Source organism: Tigriopus californicus, chromosome 10 (genome assembly GCF_007210705.1).
Source record: "Tigriopus californicus strain San Diego chromosome 10, Tcal_SD_v2.1, whole genome shotgun sequence".
NCBI lineage: Eukaryota > Metazoa > Arthropoda > Copepoda > Harpacticoida > Harpacticidae > Tigriopus > Tigriopus californicus.
In genome coordinates, this window is record NC_081449.1 from 6,804,841 (window position 1) to 6,824,630 (window position 19,790).

Sequence of the window (19,790 nt, forward strand, 5' to 3'; positions counted from 1 at the left end):
TGAAGAATTCGTGTCAACATTTTTCAATAATGAGTCTTGGCATTTAATCTTGGCATAATTGTTCGAAATGCATTACATCATAATACTTTGAGGAGTCAAGATTGAGACCCAGGATGGGATAATGATTGTTGAGGGTTTGCAACAATGTCACAAAAGTCATGATGGAAAAACAGTGCTAGACATTGTGAATTAGGTAAAGCTTCTCTGTAAGAAGTCCATGACTTAAGTCGTGGAAGTGGGGAGGCTTTGAAAATTTGAAGCATCATGTTCAAGCCAAGGAGAGATTTTCCTTGCTTGACAATTGCACTGAATCAGATCTTCAGTCTGATTCAGTCAGTTTGATTGAGAAGACGTAAACAATAGAGTGGTCAATGCAATTTCAGATTCAGATTCAGAAGACCAAGAACACCCTCAGAGTAGTTAAGAGCAAGCACAATTTTCTACCTTGACTTTCTTTGATCCAAATGTGCTCAATAGAAATGGCAAAAATGGCAATTTCTGTTATCCATAAGCTTCCCCAAATGTCACGAGATAAACGAAAAAATAAAGGCCAATTCGGAAGCTCAAAACGGGACGAATAACAAGGAACTCTTTCAGGTTTTGGGACGTTACAATTGCACAAGTTTGAAATGTAATGCAATTACAGTTTCTTATGCGAAAAAAGGAACGAATCACTGTAATTTCGTTATTTGTAATTTCGCCCTGAGATGCCCTTTATAGACATTGAGTAAAACAAAGCTAATAAAATCATCATTCAGTTGCGTGTTGCTTCTTACATGGTCAATTCCTGATGACGAAATTTCTCCAAAATCCAGCAAAATACTTGAGTGCACTCGGACTCGCCCCGACACTATTTAGCTCTGCTGGCAAACTGTTGGGGACCGGGTAGGGCTTTCATTTTCTTGGGCAGAATTGCACTGGACAATTTTTGACATTCATTTAGAATGGGAAATACCGTAATCCGTGCTTTGGAGTATGCTGTCACGGTTTTCGCCAAAAGATAGGCTTCCAAAACTTCTTGAAACTAACACCAACACGTCTCGAATTAGTAAAAAATAGATAATTTGTTTTTGATAGTCATGAAAAAGTGCACTATTCCATGAAACTGCTGTGTAACACGTTTCTATTACTGAAAAAAGTATTTACAATAGTGGCCACCAAGTGGCTGCTTTTTGCATTCAAATGGCCTCCAAACGGCTACTTGTTAGAACGAAATTGGCTTCCAACGGCGCTGAGAGTCTGGCAACGCTGCTTTCCGTTTAACCTGTTTCAAATGAGACCAATCTATTCCAAAAGACCGCCAAAAAAGAGTCTCTTTGTACTTCCTCCATCCTCCATCTTCAATTTCGCCCGATCTGGTCGTAGGCTCAAACTAACCATGTTTTACAGCTACGATCTCCTCAATCCTCGTGATGGAGCCTTATCCTTGATCTGGCAACTGGGGAATCTCGAAGATGCCTCCAAATGGCGGGATGTAGCCAAGAAATCTGATGTGTGGAACGCCAGAATCGTGGATTTCTGCAACGAAATTGCCAAGCGTCTACCAATTCAAAATCGCTCTCGCTTGGATGGCCTAGGATCTGTGGACGGAGGTGAAGGTCTTCGCGATCATTTCTCGCTGAGATTGACCTCAATCCTGTTCTCAGGGTTGGTTCAGTGTCATTGCTTGCGAATGGAGTTGATCCTAAGGGAGGTTAGAGCGTTCCAATTGCGACAGATTAAACGGCCCAAGTTGACCGTTGCCATTGATTTGCCTAAGGGCAAGAAGGGGGCTAAGGAAGCGGAGGTAACGCATCTAGATTGGAAAGATGACGCAAGCTACTTTGGTCATTTGGACCCGATGGAAGAAGGCCCGACTGAGATCGAAACCTTGGTTTTCGTGCCCAGATTCAAGGCCCACGAAGAGTCTATTACTATGCGCGAATTCGAAATCCCTCGCGATCAAATGGAAGAAGATGACAATTTTGGGATGGGTACTGGAGTGGCTATGGACCTGGAATTTAATCCCTTTTTGGAAGAGGATGTTATGGTGACCAGGCCGCCCAGATTAGGTACCCTAATCTCTCCTTCATTATTGCTGGGGGATGATTTCGAAGAGAATGAAATGGCTCCACCCTGTATCAGGGCAAGCCCCCCACCACTGCCACCTAACGAAAGTCCTCCGCAACCGGAAATGCTTCAAGAGGCCCCCATTGAAAACGAACACACACCGCCTATCGTGATCACGGAAGCTGAAGAAAAACCCGAAAGTGAATCAACAGCCTCACCTTCCATGTCCCCTTTGGGCGAGATAACAAAATCTCGCAATGAACCACCCAAGAAAAAGCGACGCCGCAAATTGGCCATTGATGAAAAGATTGAGTTTGACAAAGAAACTTTGTTGAACAATTTCAAAACTTTCTCGCAATTGCAATTTACTGAGACTCGCTTTCAACGGCCAAGCCCGAGAGAAAATTTGTTAGAAGTGATGGGTAGACCCATGATTCAATCTCAATGGACGGATAAATTCTTGTTCTGTGCCAAAACGCCTTTCGTAGAATCGGAGGACAACCTTCCCTTGGGTCCAGATCAAGACGCCGAGAGTCTCAAATCCACGGATAACCAGACAAATGGTGCCTTTTACGATGAGTCACAAGTCCGGGAAGTTATCCCAAACTCACCCAAGCCACGTTCCGAGTCGGGATTAGGCGATCAAGGCAATTTTGAAATCTCCATCGGACGTGATGGTACTCGCAACGCGTCTTCATTGATTGAGCAATCTCGGCTCAGCGAGTTGAAGAACTCCAACCTGATGAATTCTTTGCCCAACGATCAACCTGAGCCAACCATCGGAGATAACTTACCAGAAAATGACGACTTTGCCTTTCCCTCTCCTCCTCACTTGAACACCATTGTGGAACGAACAGAGTCCGTGGTGGCCGACACTTCCGAAGTAAATTTTCCCCAACAACCTCCTCTCCCCGAGCCATTGTCTCCTCAATCGTCTTCTGGGTCGTCCAAGACTCTCTTTAATCCTCTCGAGTTGCCGAGTGAACATGAGCTGCTTGAAAAAGTTGAAGAGCAACAACTAAACCAAGGTAAGGCCGTCACATTCGACACCTTGGTGGGAAACTTCAAGAGCAAACGAGCCGTGGCCAAATGTTTCAGTCAGATTCTCGTGCTGGCCTCCAAACGGCTGTTGGTTGCCCGTCAAGAGCAATGTTTTGGTTCGATTCTAGTTCACAGAGTTTAGGTGTTCGTTCGAAGCTCTCACGCTATTGTGAGACGAAATAGTTTTATCATGTTTTGGTTACTGCCGAATGTTTTATCGTACCAAATCGGCGCTACCGAAAGACATGGAAATGGGAAGTTTTGATTTATTTCATGATTGTAAATTTAAAAGTGACGGGAGTGCTTGAAATAAATAAACGATTTTTTTTTCCGAAATCCAGAATGTGATTCGAGAAGTGAGAATGCATGACGACCGTTTGTGTAAATGCACGTACTGACATTACAATAGATCATATGTAAGAATAGAAAAACATGTACATATATTCTAATAACTTTGTGGTTTCTCCCAACAATGATCTTTGGCGACTAGTTCCATCGATTTTATTTACTGCACTTCTGCCAGTTTATTCGAGACTTCTTTATCGGAAGCCCCCCGCTCTTTTACGTCGATAGAGTGGCGTTTGATGACCACTTGAACTCGACGACTTTCCAGATTTAGCACCACGCTTCTTGCGAAGAGGTCGCAATTTGTAATCATCCTCAGTCAAGGCGTTATTGGCTTCAAATTGGTCATCTATGTGATGAAGGGATGCGTTGCTGTGGATCTCTTGGTCGACATTAAATGCATGAGCGTCGTCGTCCTCTTCAGCGTCTAACGAACCATTGCGTTGAATGGATGCATTCTTTAAGTGAGCTGACATATGAACGGGAACAGCATCCTCTCGAATATGAAGTAACTTCGTATTCATAACCTCGCAATCGATCTGCATCATTGCCACATGATTCAAAGGCGGTTGCATCGATTCTAAAATCAAGACGACAGAAAGATAACAATTAGGTTTGAAGTACAGGATGGCTTAGTTATTATAAAAATGAAATAACATCTTTAAGCTATCTATCATTAAAAACTTTGTTGCTATTACTTTTTCTTATAAAGAGCTAAATAACGTGCTACAAGATAAAAAAAAATCCCGATAACCAATCGGAAACGTCCTCGCCGGGACCGGTACATAATGTTAAACGTCTTTGTGAGACTTCTCCTTGAGATGTAATCAATCACACGTACCATTCATAGGCACAGCCACCGTAGGCAAGAGAAGCGACATTCGAGGCCTATTGGTCTGATTATGAGAGGTTGCAGGAAGCAGAAGATGGTCACCGGAGAAGGAGACAACATAAAACGTGTCTGAACGACGGTCAATGGCTTCAAAAAACGATTCGTAGCTGAACCTTGGGGTATCTGAATCGTAGATGGTTATTTCAGCTTTGCCACGTGGGGTCATGACATTGGAACTAGTTGGACTGAAAAAGGAGCTGGACTTGTGTATGACTGTAATACATTTTGTCGATCATTGCCTTTGGCTTACGTTGGTCGTTGTGAAACTTTGGCCTCTTCTGTTAGCATCATGTGATAAACCCGCCCGCTCAGACCCGAAGCGACGGGTTGAACGTGACCTAGGGAGGTTTCAGCGTTTTGAGGTGCTTGTTCTTTGGACGGCAGGATTTCTCCGAAAGTGCCAGAATGATGTTGCTCTGCTGCAGGTTTCTTCGCATCATTGGTTGGATCTTCCGTGAACCAACCACGAAGCTGGTTGTCCAAACGTAACGATTCTGTCTGGTTGATGAACATGGGGCAAATTGGAGAAGCTTTCGTGATGTTGTCTTCACTGAGATCCTCTTGAGCCCAGAGTAAAGATCGGCCCCCAACAGCGGCCAAGTTTTGCTTGAGTCCGGCATTGGATTTTAGAACTGGCAGTTCAGGGTTTGGCATGGGTGACAAGGGAGAAGTTGATTGCGAATAAAGGCCACTGAGAGAAGACACATTGAGTGACACCATGAAGAGAAGGGCGAACAAGGCGGTGCCCTTCTTTAGATTGGGACTGGTGAGAACCGTGTCCATCCAAATGGTTTTCTCAGACTCCAACTCCCTGAGCTTGGATCGGAGTTGCTCGTTCTCGGTCTTGAGATCTCGGTTTTCATGCGCGAGTAGCTTCAGTTGATCCTCCAGGTTAGTGACATATTCCTTCTTCTTCTTCCTCGACATACATGCGGACTCTCGATTTTTGATCATACGCTGTTGCCTTTTCAACGCCTTGAGCTGCAATTAAGACAAATTTCTAAATTGAAGGACCAGAGGAAATAAAAGCTCTCGAAGATCGCTCGTCCAAGGCATCACAATTGTCGAATGCAAGTATATCTCACCTCAACGTCATTATGATGGGACTGGGACGTTGGATTTGGAGTTGTGGTCGGCAAGGTCAAGGTCAAAGATTGGGATGGAGAGAAATTGCAGGAGGCCGTCACAATGGGTGTGTTTGTGCTTAGAATAGGCTCCGTCTTGATGAAGATGGGCGTGCCATCAGTGGAATTTCGCAATCCCGGGTTGGACGAATTGCCACTCAAGTGAATCACTCCTGTTTCCGTTAATTGCGTGAACTGAGAACTGGTCAATACCACAGGGGACTTGGTCACATTGGGCGTTTGGGCTGCTACTGTAAGAAAAATTCCCACAAGGTTCCAATACATGTACTCTTAAACGTGAGTTAAGGTACCTGAGTTTGAATTACCTGGCCTTTGAACTTTTGGAATGGGTAATTTAACATTGGTCAACCCCGTCATGGTCATGATTGTTGGAGCCTGGTTATGATTTGAGACAAAGTTCCCAGAAGTACTGACAACTTGTATCATGGGCTGCCAATTGGGTGTGGTGGTACTGATGCAATTCTCTGGCGGTGAATGTGGCGGCGAAAGGATGAAATTGGCGTTGGAATTAGTCTTGAGAGGGCTGTATTGTCCCACAATTCTGGGCGTATCGCTGGTTCGAGTTGTGAACACTTTCATAGACAAATCTTTCTCGGAATGATCCGAATTTGAAGGAGACGGAGGCATGTGATGATGATTTGTGGATGAGCAGGATGAAGATGAAGGCGAGGAAGGCGAGAGAGGCTCACTCTTCAGGCTTGAAGAGTCAGTAAGGCTCACTGAAAGAGTCGGGTATTGAAGTAAGAACCAATGTTATAATATTTGAGGATTATTTTTCGAGGCTTACTGTCATCCTGCATGAGTTCACTGAAGAGCGAGATATCTGGATTATGAACATCCTCGCCGAGGCTAGGAGTGTGAAGAAGATCATTGGAAAATAAGTGGTTCTCCATGAAATCGGGTAGCCCCAAGTCATTGGAGATTTGGCTCAAAAGGTCCTCACTCTCCGTCATGGTCTCGTTAGCGTAATTCACTGAAAATATAATTCAAAAACGTTCAGATCAATTAATGACGTAGTAGATCTTCACGTGCGTGGCAAAATTTGAAAGTACATGGGTGCGTTCACACTCTAAGGTATCAACTTGTGACCCATTATTAGCTAAGTTGCGCAAAAACAATGACTTCAAAAGTACTTGTACACATAAAGAGTTGAGTATCATTTATCAATGACCTAGCACCTTTTGAAATCCGAATCGGTTTCACATCGGGACCAATTTCAACGATGTGATGTTGCTTCCTTTTGGTCACACACACTCGTTGCATGACTGGAGATTACTTCAGTTCTCCTCCCAACTGATCCAACTTCAGAAATCGAACAAGGGTCACTGGCACCGTCACATAATCATGAACGATTGTTGCTCTATTCCAAACATGCATAAGACTTAGAACACAAGTTCACCTCAAAGATTAACAACACGACAGATCTTAATGCCGATTCTCGTGCAGAAAGGCAACACAACTTCACCTTGGTCAATGATCCCTCACTCAACGAGTGTTGGCAGCGTGGATTTTCTTTTACTGGTATCATGTGCTTGAACCACACTAAGCATGTACTCAGCACAGGTAAAAAGAGCCCTCGCCCTAAGAGAGCGAAGAGTGAACGTCAAACCGGCTTCCACCTCAGGCAACTATTGCCATTCCCCTCATCCTACTAGATAGTCTTTGGAACGGAAAGATGCCTCAACCGTTTGGAGAGCCCCCGCAAGAATCTATTTGCAGCAAGACCAGGGCGATCAGAAAAGCCACGAAAGCAGAATATGCTTTCAACTTCACAGAGGCAGAAGGTGAATTCGAGCGAGTCACGTCACTTCTTATTTTCACGGTCGGTAGCGTCAAAACCACCAAGAAGACCCGTTTATCCCAGTTACCTGGTGCTCAATTACCCGGTGCTTTAACAGCCTCCTACTCCTCCCTCCCCCTATTTGCAACTTCCCATGCTCCTTAAAAATGAAAAGACACTCAGTCGTGGGATTCCAAGTTCAATTCGACTAAGTCACAAGGACTCTCGACAAAGTGACGAACATACGATTTGTGGGTCGGAGTGGAGTACTGGGTGATTGACAGACAAGTAGAGCACAGAGATTGTAAAAAGTAAAGTTTTGGAACAAATCCGGGATAGCTTGACGGAACACTGTTGTCCAAAAGAATGTTCACCAAGCTCTCTAGTTTGTTTTAACAACTTGAGGGCATCTGTTCTAATTAGAGCTTTAGTTCTGACATATTGCCGTCCAACATATTGCAGTCCAACATTTGTTATTCCTTGGCTCCGCAACGCTTTGAAAATTCAGTCAGAGAAAGTCAGTGTAGTCTTTGTTGATCTAGTGTTCCATACATACATTCATTTTTTCTGGCTTTATAACTACTGAAGGAAAAGTTATTTCCAATGTTTAAGGGCCAGAAAAGGTCAATGTAAATGTTCGTAAAATGGGACCCAAAAACTGTACCACTAGACGTTAGTAATCATATAGATATCCTTCATACTTCCGGTCCGGGATGAAATCCGGGTTGAAAACCATCAACACGTTTGATGTACCCCCAGTGTAAAGTACAGCTCGATTCAATCCGATTGTTGGCCCATTAGAAAGCAGACTTTAAAATCCCATTCAAGCTATGATTCATGAAGCTCTATCGTTTTTCCATCATTTTTGTATCGTTTGACAAACGATCAAATGCATCTACTGACATGCATTTTATTGGCCCCTAAAGCAATACTACAAATTGGTGCAATTCTTATCAAATTTTCCAAACTCATTTGCTTGACTAATGCCGTTCGCTTGATAACTCTAATGTCAGAGGAATTCATCAACGCCCTAAAAGTCCTAGCCCTAACCAAGGACATCTAAAGAAAGAGGTCTTCTAGAAATCCATGCCCTAACTAAGGAAATGAGGTCGAAACATCCAAGTACACAACCCTATCAGAAAACGATATGCTTCATTCATATCATCCAAGCTTGGACTTGACTTGTCCTGAGCGATCCAAGCGTAGAGCTATTCCTGCTTAATTTTCTGTCATGGACTTCTACATAGAAACAGGGACTATGAACGAATTTCCCGCTAAATCGGCCTGCTTCGGGTCAAAGCCTCTCTGAGTCGCTTTTATAACATATTCATGAAAAGAGAAATTTAGATCATTGACATTAAAGACAAATAAGTCACTTTTATAGTATTCAGTTATAAAGTGGAACGTTCCAATGTTATATTGTTAATAAGCTGATGTAGTTGAGCTTGACGGAGCTTATTACTACATAAATGGGACTGACTCTCCAAAGTCGCCTGAGGTAAATTTGGCCGAATGACTTTAATGCCCACATCTTTCGGTCATATCATGGTGATCATATCATATGCTAATAATGGATAAAATGAATAGTTCAGGCAATACGCAATATTGCCTTCCGTTGTAAGTCCATGGTCCTAGAAGTCCATGGTTCTGTCGCTTGCGAGACTTGCTTGCGGAGAGCTTGAATCAATACTCTATGTTAGCTAGCAAAGAAAGTAGTAGTAGCTAAGGAGCGCTTTATTAGGTTTGTAGTACGGCCAGCCGAGTTCGTGTTCAATCGAATGTGCCACGTTTATAACTTAGAGTGTCCCCAGCCAGTCAGTACTCACAAGGGCGAGAAGCTGAACGCCGCGAAAGCCCTTGGCTTAAAAAAGACACGCACTCATTATGAAATGTACAAGTTTCACCTATGCATACAACAATGCTTTGGCTCATCAAGTTGATAAGCACAACACGTGGTACTTGAAATCGGCATTCCAGTCCGTATCCCCTTTTACCACGATTAAAAATAGCTTTTATGGATCGATTTCCCAGTCAAGCATTCTCTTATAATATAAGAAATATCTGATCGTTCATGTTCCGACTAGTCAGGTCTTTATTATGAGGGCAAAGGTAAAAAGCAAATAGACGAATCGGGCGGATTTCCCATGGATTGAACTTCAAACTTACCCGAATCGTCCGAAGAGAGTTGAGTGGGGTCCAGGAAGTCCCTCATCGAAAGAAAGAAAGACAGAAATCCGCCTTTCACCTCGGATTGACACGCAGGAACTGCACGAAGGAAGTGTCACACAACTCGGAGACGGCACTTGGGTTTGAATAAATCGATACTTGACGGAAGAATCACGAGAATCGTCCAATCGAATGAGGAAACAAAGCGAGATAAACCAAGAGAAACCAAGGGATCCAACCACTAACCACGAACACTCAGGGTCCTTTCATAAGTGAAAAAAGTAGTCAATCTGAACTTCGCACTGGTTTCGTCAGCATATTTGACTCAGAGACAGACCACAAGTACCTAGGTTCGATCCCTTGCCAATGAACGAGTGAGTGAGTGAGTCAGTCAAAGAGAGCGGTCAGATGAAGTTTCTCTTTTGAGATTAGTTGTTGCTGCCTGAATTTGATCACTGCTTCCTGCTTTTTCGCCTTGTCATCAGTGTTGCCAAGTTGGGTTGAAAAAATAAAAAACCAAGGAAACTTGAGAAATTGAACAAGTTTTAGAAAGAGATTGCGTTATATTACATCAAATAACGGATCCCGAAAAACATGAGAAATAAAGTAGGATTGTTTTTGTAGAACTTTAATTCTCGGCAGGAAAACTGCAGCCTGTTATTCTTTGGCCTTTTGAAGTAGGCAGATCAAATTATCTTAGGGTGCGAAAAATCCCTTTTGTTCACAAAAGTGAAGGGGATTATAAATGGGGATTTTCTTTTTTTTTTAAGGAAAAGTAATTCCTTTTTCGACAAAGAAGGGTGGTATTTGTCGTCTTTGATGAAATATCATCAACTTTCATGCCAAAGGGTGAGCCGAAAATGTTTTGATCCATCTCTGCAAAATACTTGATGCTTCGGGATTGCCTCTTTTAAGTGATTTTATATTGCGAGCCTGAAATTGCTCTCAAATCTCAGTTCATTTTGGGTTCAACAAATCTTGAAAAAATGGGTAATTGTGGCTGACTAGGCAATTCGTCCCTAGGATACCCATTTGAAGGTTATTTAAGGAACTTGGTTGCCTTTGCAATTGTCTTGAGGCGCCCTGGGTGGCCTTGGACCAGATTGGTCATAGGGTTAAGAATACTCATTTCGTTTAAGCTGGCGTATTAAATGCCAATCTGGCAGCTCTGTTTCTTTGCCACTTGATGTTTAGTTTGTCAGTCTGTCTGTCAGTCTTTAAAAAGTTCGGGAGTGTTCCAACTCGAACCTTGAACGTACACTAGATGGCGCCCCTCAAAGGTAATCCTGCCCATGTTACGACATTTAAATTCAGGCGTTGATTGTCAAAATGTGCAGTAGAACGAACACAAGAGAAATCTACGTGTTTGGAAGATTTTTAGCAGCATACGAACTTGTAAATCCGGCAACCTCTGTTAACTTTCTTACCTTTATCATTTTGATTAATGTTTTTACGTCATATTTGAACTCTATTTTTCTTCAATATTAATATATTGCTTCACGCTTGGCACGAGCGAAAGGAGCTTTTCAGTCGTTCTAAGGATAGTTTGCCTTAAAAACCACTCGAGATGTGTCTGTGGGATGCTGATTGGTGGGCATTTCTTAGAGTGTAAATATTCTAATATTGTCAAAGTTTCGACGCTAGATTAGAAGATTTTCCTCAATTCTTGAGCTGTTTTAAGCATTCCGGTGTATGGTGGCCAAGCTCTTTTCTCAAACGCACTTTCAGAGTCCGATTTTGGTACTTTAGTTGCGTGATTTCAAAAACGTGGCATTACGTTGGATGGAAACTCTAATGCCATGTTTTCCGCTTGGTTTTAGGCACCTACTATGGTCAGTTGTGCCAAGCTGAAAATAAAGTAACAAATTGTAGTCATGAAGCCAATGAATGGGTTCTCTTTTTCCACCTCCCTGACATTTTCATGAAGCCCCTCCCCCCAACTTTGCTACTTTTCAAAATAACAAGACCAAGCCTAGCCAGCCACAGGCCAAGAGGAACAATGGCCCATAGTTTGTCGGTTTGTGGGGGAGTTTTGTAGAAATTTTGTTCTGGCAGTGATGGTTAATGATTTTTGAAAGCTGCACAACTATTCCACATTTACAAAATAGAAAAAGTCCATTCAAATTAATTCACCAAGATAGTAGGCAGTGCTTGTCAAATTTGATGGATGGAGATTCAAACTTGGGTTACATCACCTATCCTATTAATGGCCCAACATAATTTCAATATCATTATACTCAATTCCTTTGCATATAAACAACCCAGACTAAAATAGGTTGCATGTCAGGCGGTGGTAAAAAAGCCCCATGATTTTCTTGGCATTTCTCACAGTGTCAAGGATGGCTTTGATTAGTGCTCTGTATTTAGAATAGTAAGATAGTGAGGTCAGTGCACCATAGCGGTTGAAGTTTGAACCTTCATTTTTGCTCTGTAACAAAGAGTTTAAATGCGTCCCAGAGCCAAACTAAAGACATCTTTGTGCTTTAAGGGGTAGTTCTAAGACTGAAATTACTTTGGAGGCATCATTAATTGCAATCACAGCAATACCAGATTCTAATTATGTGTTTATCAATCAAAAATGTAGAAATCAGCCAATTAAATGGTATCTGACTAGTTCAAAGTACAATTAAGGATACCTGAAGGGTAGCTAAAGCTAGTAGTATAACTCCTAGAACCACATATTTTTATCTTAATGAGTTTGGTTTGGATATGGGACGCATTTGAGCGCATTGTTTTGGAACAGGATTGAAGGTTCAAAGTTCAATTGCTATGGTACGCTGAGCTTAATGTCGTACTCTTCTAAATACAGAGCCATAGCATTTGACGAGTCAGTTCAACGCAACACTGCCCATCGAAACTCACGCAACTAAAGTACCAAAATCGGACTCTGAAAGTCCGTTTGAGCTCTATTCTGATTTGTTTAGAAATTAGTAACTCTAACAATATCCCTTGCCCTTTTAGATCGAGCATAGACAAAGCAACGTTCTGGCTCAAACGTAAATTTCCAGCTAATCTTTCAATCCGGCTCTTACTTAGTTCCGGTCTAGCTCTGTTAGTTTCCCAAATCCGGGACTGAGCTTTTTTTCTTTAAGACCCTTTGGTCACCCTGTTGTGTTGGTTTGTTTTCATTCCTTGATCGGTCTTTGAAACTCCGGATCCACGACCAAAAATGAGTGCCATGAGACCCGCCGGTTACTCGGACGATGATGAAGACGAATGGGGTGACTCGCACCAATCCTACTTCGACTCAGACAAGACGCCCAAGCCCTCGACTGACCCGCCCCATCCTGCCGACTTGGTCGGGTCAAGCGATGCCAACGAAATCCGGAGACACAAAGCAATGGGTCAAGTGCGACAGGATTTTTATCAATACGAAGCCGTCCCTGATCCGCACGACTCTCGTCAACGGGCTGCGGTTCGGACGAGTTTCATCGAAGCCATTCTGAATGGCAATCTAGAGCAAATGGACCGTGATCTCGCAAGCGGGCTGATCACGGTGAATGTGGAGCTAAACACCTTTGAGGGAACCAATCCGATTTTCATGGCTTGTAACACGGCCCAGAAAGAGGTCTTGAAGTATCTATTGAGTAAAGACGCGTCTTTGGCTCCGGATCCTATGGGTTCCACCCCTGTGATGGCTTTGGTCAGTGCCGTGGGCTTGACGTCTCAAATGGAAGATTTTGAACGCCGGATCGTGGATTGCTTGGACATCCTGAGAAGTTCACGACCGGATAGCTTGGATGTCAATCAGCGCTCGAGTCAGAGAATGACGGCCTTGATGTTCGCGGCCAAAGCTGGACGCACCAAGGTCGTGGACAAACTCATCCAAATGAAGGCCAATCTAGACCTGCGAGATAGTCAGGAATGGACGGCTCTTTGTTTTGCGGTGGATGCCGGCCACGGGCACGTGGCGCGGGTTCTTCTCAATGCGGGTGCAGATCCGGATTTTCCCACTCGAGATGGAATGCTAGCCGCCGATTTGGCTTCAGCCCGTGGACAAAACGATCTTCGCAACATGATATTGAGCTTCTCAGAGCAAAAACCGCTGGTTACGGCCCCCAAACCGAGAACTGTCCCCGAAACAGTAACCCTTCGAAAGTTTTCGGGACTCGACAATGTGTTAATGGGACTCAATCTGTCGGAATACATGCATCTTTTTCAAGATCACGCCCTGACTTTGGAACAGTTTCTCACGCTTACTGAAGACGAACTCCTCGAAATTGGAATCTCTAAAGTTGGAGTTCGCAAACAAATCATGGATTGCATTTGCGATCTCCACAAAGCTGATTGGCAACGGTCGAGTTTGGCCAAAGTCAGCTCGAAAGACAAGCAACGCAAGATTTTCTTCACATGCCCAGATTGTATCTCTATGACTGCTAACATGGCCGAGCATCTCAAATACCTGTCCTCGACTCTGGAGTTCCTGACGAAACAAATTAGCGAGCACCCCGAAATTTTGTCGTTGGGACAAGATGTCGGGAACGTGAGTTTCCTACTGACTACGTTAGGCAAATTCAAGCAAAATCTCGGTCTCCTCACTCGGAGATATCGTGAGTTTGACCAGTTATTGCGAAGCAAAGAAAAGACCCATTCTTACCAACCTGCCTCCTTGATAGTGCCTCTCGTGCCAACGAAGAGTTCATGGAAAAGAACCATTACTTTTAACGTTACTGTGATCGCCGGGATAGGCTTGCTTACATTGTATTTGTTCCGTCGATTTCATTGACACTTTCGTTCCCAAGAATAAAATGGTGATACTCGTTTAACAAAGGTTGGAAAAATCTAAAATTTATTTTCAACTCGTCCGAAATTGATTTTCAAAGAATTTTGGGTGAAAATTTGTTGAAATTACATAACTGATTCGTAAATATATATTATATGTTTATGTTTTTGCCCACAAAAATGGCTGTTTATCTATATCCAGGTGCTGGAGCAGCGTGGGCATAACCTCCTTGCGTTGGACCCTTAGCGTAAGGGTTCATCGGAGAGGCGCTTCCAGCAACGGGTGGGCGTACCGGAGGGGCGCCACCTGGGCCAACTGGTCCGGCACCGCTCATAGGAGCCCTGTATCCTTGCCAAGCGCCTTCAGCACTAGCTTGAGGCTGCTGCTGCTGTTGGTGTTGTTGTTGCTGCTGCTGTGGCTGATGATTGACTACTCCTCCTGTCTGGGAAGCCATACTTTGAGGAGGATACATGGGTCGTGGGGCCTGACCACCTTGATAACCGTATCCCGGTTGGGGTTGCGAGGAGGCTGGTGGGCGATAAGCTCCCATTGCTCCTTGAGGTTGGAAGCCTCCTCCCGAAGGTGCGCCAGCTTGTGAGGGCAAGCTCATTTGAGGAGGAATGGATCCTCCACTGGATGACATGGGAGGCCTGGGGACCATGTTCGGAGCCCCGGGACTGGGTTGGGCTCCAGGATAGGCGCTCTGTACAGACTGGACTTGGGGATAAGCCGGATTGAATCCTCCGCTCGAAACAGCAGGTTGTTGTTGTTGTTGCGAATGTACGTAAGGCGAAGACACGCCGGACGCCATAGAACTGGGTGTGGGATAAGTTTGGCCAGATGCCCCTGAAGCGTCTGTTTCAGGATTGGGGTAACTCTGTCTATTTTGATGATTGGCATCAGCTTGATAGGGTGCAACGGGGGTGGTAGGAGGAACTGGAGGTGTAGCGGAGGGTCGAATTTGCTCGGACCCTTGTGAAGATTGTTGTTGCTGTTGTTTTTGCAACGGATCAAATTCCCGACTCTCCATCTTGCCATTGATATTCAATTGGGATTGCACTTGAGCCGACACATCGGCCTCCCCATCAGGAGTATCTTCACCCCCGCGGGAATCATCCAAGGCATCCAAAACTCTGACCACGCGATCGCGAATGTTTCGCAGTTCTTCCTTGATGTCATTGGTGATGGTGAAGGCTCTCGATGCAGACTTGGGCACGAGGCCGTTAACGAATAAGGTCAATTTTAAGACTCGAGAATATTGAACCGCAAAAGACACATCGGCACTGTCGAAAATCGTGATTAGATCGCCATCTTCGTCCTTGTATTTCAAGGTAATGTCATCTGTAGAGGACAACTGACCTCTAAAAACCCGCTGCATCATGAGAATAAGCTCATCATAAGTCAATTCCTCATTGTGAATGGGAATCCGACGAATGTCTTCGCCCAACGTGGCCTTGATGATCAATTTCCCGGTCAAATCCATGACACCCACGCAAGCTTAAGGTTTGGTTCAACTGAAATACGAAACAAATCGGGGGGATATATCAATAAACCTTCCTAATTCGACCCAGGCAACCTCCCCAGCCCCTAAAGGCCCCCATGTATTTGAGTCAGAAGCTTTGAGTAACAAAGTAAAAAATCAAAAATTCATTCAAATCTGGGTGATCTCCAATTTTCAAAGATAACGCCCAACCCGATCCCGAGGGATGAGTCTGAGTTCTGATCCATGCTTGAGGAAGACATTGCCCGCCGTCTGCTGCGGGTTGATCCCAATGCCATCATCCGTGATGATGGCCGAGGTGGCCGGGGGAACCTTGAACTCCTCGGCGGCGAATTTCAACACAGCCGTGAAGGGTGTATTTTCCGGCACGGACAATACTTTGAAAGGCAACTTCGGATCCGAGGTGAGTGTGATCTTGAAAGTCACTTTGGAGGCGGAGGGCGCAGCCATGGTGGTTGGAATGGTAGGGACGAACGAGTTCTGGAATCTCCTATCCAATGCCTGACGTTCCCACTGCACTTCTTGGACAGACAGATGCCTGGATGGAAAGACTTACGTGTGACCTTCTAATCGAGCGCAGCGACGAGAGATCCGTCTGTCGTCCACTTGAAGCAAAGTCAGCCAACCAACTGAATGGGCAAACACGTCACCATCAGATGGAGGCCTCTATGGTGGAGGCATAGCAAGCAGCTGGCGATCACTAACAGTCGGCAGGTTCAATAAGGAGCTGTTGGGAGGGTGATGCTAAGAGCTTGGATACCAATAAGTCTTCATTAATAAAGGAAAAATTATACGCTTGCCGCATGATAATCGAGTTTAGAAGGGAATGATAGGATATTCCAAGGGTATCACGGGCTTAAATTTGAGGCTTTAACGCGAATCTTGATTGTGGGTCTTACAATAAAACTTGATTCTGAGGAAATTATCACCCTGTTTTTTCCTCACAACATTCAGCTGATTGTGTTGGTGAAAAATAAAACATGCGGCCGAGGTAGATTCCTCACGTGCCCTCCCCTTGAAGCTGATCCGAAGATCAAACCCCGCCAAGAAATCCCACAATATCGCGTACATCGTAAGTGTTTCTCACCTCTTCCATCAAGAGATGTAAGGCTATAAATATAGGTGGAGCATTGCGAGATATTTTCATGTTGACTTCTGTTTCCAGCGATTGAACTGAGCCCAAATCGATCTCGCCAAAATGATCTCTCCCCTGAAGGAAAAGAAGAAGAAGAAGAAAGACTCCGTAGGGGAGATTCAAGCCAAGGCCACCTTTCACCTCGAATCGTCCGAGAAACCTCCGGCCACGTTGGAAACGGCTGACTGGCCTCTGTTGCTGAAAAATTTCGATCGTCTCAATGTGAGGACCAATCACTACACGCCTCTGCCTCATGGGTCTTCCCCATTAAAGCGCGACATTGTCAATTACGTCAAATCGGGCTTCATCAATCTGGACAAGCCTGCCAATCCTAGTTCTCACGAGGTGGTTGCCTGGATCAAGCGCATTCTCCGGGTGGACAAGACCGGCCATTCCGGAACCTTGGATCCTAAGGTGACTGGTTGCCTCATTGTCTGCATCGAGCGAGCTACCCGATTGGTCAAATCCCAACAGAATGCCGGCAAAGAATACGTGTGCATCTATCGTCTTCACGAGAATGTAGAGCAGAAGAGGGTCCAACAAGAACTCGAGCGCCTCAAAGGAGCCTTGTTTCAGCGTCCCCCTTTGATCTCGGCCGTTAAGCGACAACTGCGAGTCCGTACCGTGTACGAAAGTAAGCTCATCGAACACATCCCGGACCGTAATCTGGGCATCTTTTGGGTTAGTTGCGAGGCGGGTACTTACATCCGTACCATGTGTGTTCATTTGGGGCTCATGTTGGGCTGTGGTGGTCAAATGCAAGAACTCCGCCGAGTCCGATCGGGAATTCAGAATGAGAAAGAGGGTCTCATGACCATGCACGATGTAATGGATGCGCAATGGCTTTACGACAATCACAAGGATGAGAACTATCTCCGACGTGTCATTAAACCCTTGGAAGCTCTGCTGACCGGTCACAAGCGTATCATCATGAAAGATAGCTCCGTCAATGCGGTGTGTTATGGTGCCAAAGTGATGCTCCCGGGTGTCTTGAGGTACGAAGATGGCATTGAAATCGACGAAGAAATAGTTATCTGTACCACCAAGGGAGAAGCCATCTGTATCGCATTGGCCAAGATGACCACCGCTACCATGGCGAGTTGTGACCACGGCGTGGTGGCCAAGATCAAACGCGTGATCATGGAGCGCGACACCTATCCGCGTAAATGGGGCTTGGGCCCCAAGGCCACGTTCAAGAAAGACATGATCAAGAAGGGCATGCTCGACAAGCACGGCAAACCTAATGAGAACACACCCACCGATTGGCGAGACAACTACATCGATTACAGCGTGAAGACCGAGATCAAACCCGAGTTGACCCCGACTGAATCTCGCAAGCGGAAGGCCTCCGAAGGTGAACCAAGTTCAGTGAAGCCCGAGCCTTCCAGTGACAGTGACAATGATGCCGCGAGCAAGAAGGAGAAGAAAAAGAAGAAGAAGAAAGCCAAGATGGAGGCTGAATCTGAGGCCGACGCCACCTTGAACACCACCAATGGTGATGCCAACGGGAGCGACAAAAAGGAGAAGAAAAAGAAGAAGAAGAAAGACAAGAAAAAGGATGAAGATGAAGATTAAGAATTGAACGAACAAGCAACTGAACAATTGGCGTCGTTTGGTTCATTGAATTGATGTACGAGTGTGTTCATCAGAAAATGGCTCTTTCTGTACACCGCAATTTGAATAAAATATTAATAAGTGTAAATACATTTCTATTCATCCTGAACGTCAAGCTCAAATTTCGTTCACTATTTTTCAGGCGAGGCGTGCGATAGTTAAAATTGTTTGAGAAGTACAAGAACAAAGAACCAGAACGTTCAGAATGGCGTCCCTTCGCAATGCATTTAAGACTCAGAAAACGCATCGAGAGCGTCATCAGCCGGAAGATCGGAAGGAACTGGGTCTGTTGGAAAAGAAAAAGGACTACAAACTTCGCGCTCAAGACTACAACAAAAAGAAGAAAGTGCTCCAGAAGTTGAGACTGAAGGCGCTGAACAAGAATCCGGATGAGTTCCATCATCACATGATCAACTCGCAAATGGTTGAAGGCGTTCATCGCGAGAAGAACAAGGACGAAGAACTCACGGAAGCCCAAGTCAAATTGCTTCAAAATCGAGATCTAACTTACATCGTTCAGAAGCGAACCATTGAGCAAAAGAAAATTGAGAGGCTCAAGTCCGTTCTTCACATGTTGGATGTGGACGATAAGCCTTCGAATTCACACACCTTCTTTGTCGACACGGAAAAGGAGAAACAAGAATTTGACCCCGCCAAAAGACTGAATACCCATCCGGATTTGTTGGATCGCACCTATAATCGACCTCTACTGTCAGACTTGGAATCTGGCAAAGCTCTCCCGACTGCGGAACTTTCCTCAGACACGGTGAAAAGACGTCAGAAGGCTTACAAAGAACTCAAGCAGAGGATCGAGCGAGAACGTCAACTGGGCGTGGTACAGGCCAAAATGGAGGTGAGAAAGCACATGCAGAACAAGAAAGAGAAACCTGTGGCTCTGGTCAAGCCTGAGACTAAAGACTCAGCACCCGTCTACAAATGGCCCAAGGAGCGGAAACGTTAAGAAATGGTCCTCCGTTGATCCTGTTTGTTCTCATGGAAATCGAAATATATTATGGCAATAAATTAGTCATGCATGTTTTCATCTATTCAAGCCAATGAACGGTGCTTGTCATTTTGAAACTTGAATTATTATTGAATTATAATTAGTAGAAATTCAAGCAGCTCCAGAACCCTGTGATGCCTTGGATCAGCCCACTCAACTTTAATCGACACTCCCAAGGGCAAAAATGCACAGACACGATTAGAGCATCTTTGAAAAAACACGAAAGTTTTGAATTTTTTTTTATATCTGTGTGCAGTCAGCAAACTCAAACTTTAAACCAATTCCTTCAAAGACAACATATAAATTAGCTTAACTTTCATATACACTCCGTTCATGCCCGTTCAAGTTTGGCCACCCTGATGCAGAAGAAGCCAGATCTTCAGGCCAAGCCTTCTA

General features: G+C 44.6%; 7 protein-coding genes across 9 annotated transcripts; 4 read left to right on the forward strand and 3 right to left on the reverse strand.

Annotated features, from left to right (window-relative positions):
* Positions 1 to 1,374: 1,374 nt before the first annotated feature.
* Positions 1,375 to 3,426, forward strand: LOC131888366 (uncharacterized; the record flags this gene model as incomplete). Its single annotated transcript, XM_059237207.1, is given in 1 exon segment — positions 1,375 to 3,426. A coding segment is annotated over 1 exon segment (1,854 nt). The 3' UTR covers positions 3,233 to 3,426.
* Positions 3,341 to 9,827, reverse strand: LOC131888364 (cyclic AMP-dependent transcription factor ATF-6 alpha-like). 2 transcript variants are annotated; one of them, XM_059237206.1, is made up of 7 exons: positions 9,419 to 9,827; positions 6,260 to 6,445; positions 5,778 to 6,191; positions 5,413 to 5,699; positions 4,578 to 5,308; positions 4,277 to 4,512; positions 3,341 to 4,015 (listed from the first exon to the last, which is right to left on the reverse strand). In XM_059237206.1, exons 1-7 carry the CDS (start codon positions 9,462 to 9,464, stop codon positions 3,630 to 3,632), a joined length of 2,286 nt encoding a protein of 761 aa, XP_059093189.1. In that variant the 5' UTR covers positions 9,465 to 9,827; the 3' UTR covers positions 3,341 to 3,629. The 2 variants fall into 2 exon arrangements, with proteins under 2 accessions (XP_059093189.1, XP_059093188.1); XM_059237205.1 differs by having other exon boundaries at positions 5,413 to 5,702; positions 9,419 to 9,825.
* Positions 9,828 to 12,426: 2,599 nt separating this feature from the next.
* On the forward strand, positions 12,427 to 14,189 carry LOC131888367 (uncharacterized). Its single transcript, XM_059237208.1, has one exon. It carries the CDS (start codon positions 12,588 to 12,590, stop codon positions 14,142 to 14,144), a length of 1,557 nt encoding a protein of 518 aa, XP_059093191.1. The 5' UTR covers positions 12,427 to 12,587; the 3' UTR covers positions 14,145 to 14,189.
* LOC131888370 (protein TFG-like) lies at positions 14,187 to 16,298 on the reverse strand. Its single transcript, XM_059237212.1, has 2 exons — positions 16,199 to 16,298; positions 14,187 to 15,655 (listed from the first exon to the last, which is right to left on the reverse strand). Exon 2 carries the CDS (start codon positions 15,622 to 15,624, stop codon positions 14,329 to 14,331), a length of 1,296 nt encoding a protein of 431 aa, XP_059093195.1. The 5' UTR covers positions 15,625 to 15,655; positions 16,199 to 16,298; the 3' UTR covers positions 14,187 to 14,328.
* Positions 15,656 to 16,239, reverse strand: LOC131888384 (ubiquitin-fold modifier 1). The gene has a single exon (XM_059237227.1). It carries the CDS (start codon positions 16,090 to 16,092, stop codon positions 15,817 to 15,819), a length of 276 nt encoding a protein of 91 aa, XP_059093210.1. The 5' UTR covers positions 16,093 to 16,239; the 3' UTR covers positions 15,656 to 15,816.
* A 270-nt stretch (positions 16,299 to 16,568) lies between the features above and the next one.
* LOC131888368 (H/ACA ribonucleoprotein complex subunit 4-like) lies at positions 16,569 to 18,533 on the forward strand. Of its 2 annotated transcripts, none has more exons than XM_059237209.1 (2): positions 16,569 to 16,714; positions 16,808 to 18,533. In XM_059237209.1, exon 2 carries the CDS (start codon positions 16,841 to 16,843, stop codon positions 18,350 to 18,352), a length of 1,512 nt encoding a protein of 503 aa, XP_059093192.1. In that variant the 5' UTR covers positions 16,569 to 16,714; positions 16,808 to 16,840; the 3' UTR covers positions 18,353 to 18,533. The 2 variants fall into 2 exon arrangements, with proteins under 2 accessions (XP_059093192.1, XP_059093193.1); XM_059237210.1 differs by having other exon boundaries at positions 16,592 to 16,746.
* A 63-nt stretch (positions 18,534 to 18,596) lies between these two features.
* LOC131888378 (probable U3 small nucleolar RNA-associated protein 11) lies at positions 18,597 to 19,437 on the forward strand. The gene has a single exon (XM_059237220.1). The coding sequence runs from the start codon at positions 18,597 to 18,599 to the stop codon at positions 19,350 to 19,352; it is 756 nt and encodes a 251-aa protein (XP_059093203.1). The 3' UTR covers positions 19,353 to 19,437.
* The last annotated feature ends 353 nt before the right edge of the window (positions 19,438 to 19,790 follow it).

What these genes read in the sequence shown, in the direction of transcription:
- LOC131888364 (XM_059237205.1), bottom strand. Translation starts at nt 9,464, where the DNA reads ATGAGGGACTTCCTGGACCCCACTCAACTCTCTTCGGACGATTCGG. An exon ending in TGAACTCATGCAGGATGACA is followed by an intron (nt 6,192 to 6,259) that starts GTAAGCCTCGAA and finishes CGACTCTTTCAG; the next exon opens with TGAGCCTTACTGACTCTTCA. An exon ending in TCCAAAAGTTCAAAGGCCAG is followed by an intron (nt 5,703 to 5,777) that starts GTAATTCAAACT and finishes TTTTTCTTACAG; the next exon opens with TAGCAGCCCAAACGCCCAAT.
- LOC131888367 (XM_059237208.1), top strand. Translation starts at nt 12,588, where the DNA reads ATGAGTGCCATGAGACCCGCCGGTTACTCGGACGATGATGAAGACGAA.
- LOC131888378 (XM_059237220.1), top strand. Translation starts at nt 18,597, where the DNA reads ATGGCGTCCCTTCGCAATGCATTTAAGACTCAGAAAACGCATCGAGAG.
- LOC131888370 (XM_059237212.1), bottom strand. Translation starts at nt 15,624, where the DNA reads ATGGATTTGACCGGGAAATTGATCATCAAGGCCACGTTGGGCGAAGAC.
- LOC131888384 (XM_059237227.1), bottom strand. Translation starts at nt 16,092, where the DNA reads ATGGCTGCGCCCTCCGCCTCCAAAGTGACTTTCAAGATCACACTCACC.
- LOC131888368 (XM_059237209.1), top strand. Translation starts at nt 16,841, where the DNA reads ATGATCTCTCCCCTGAAGGAAAAGAAGAAGAAGAAGAAAGACTCCGTA.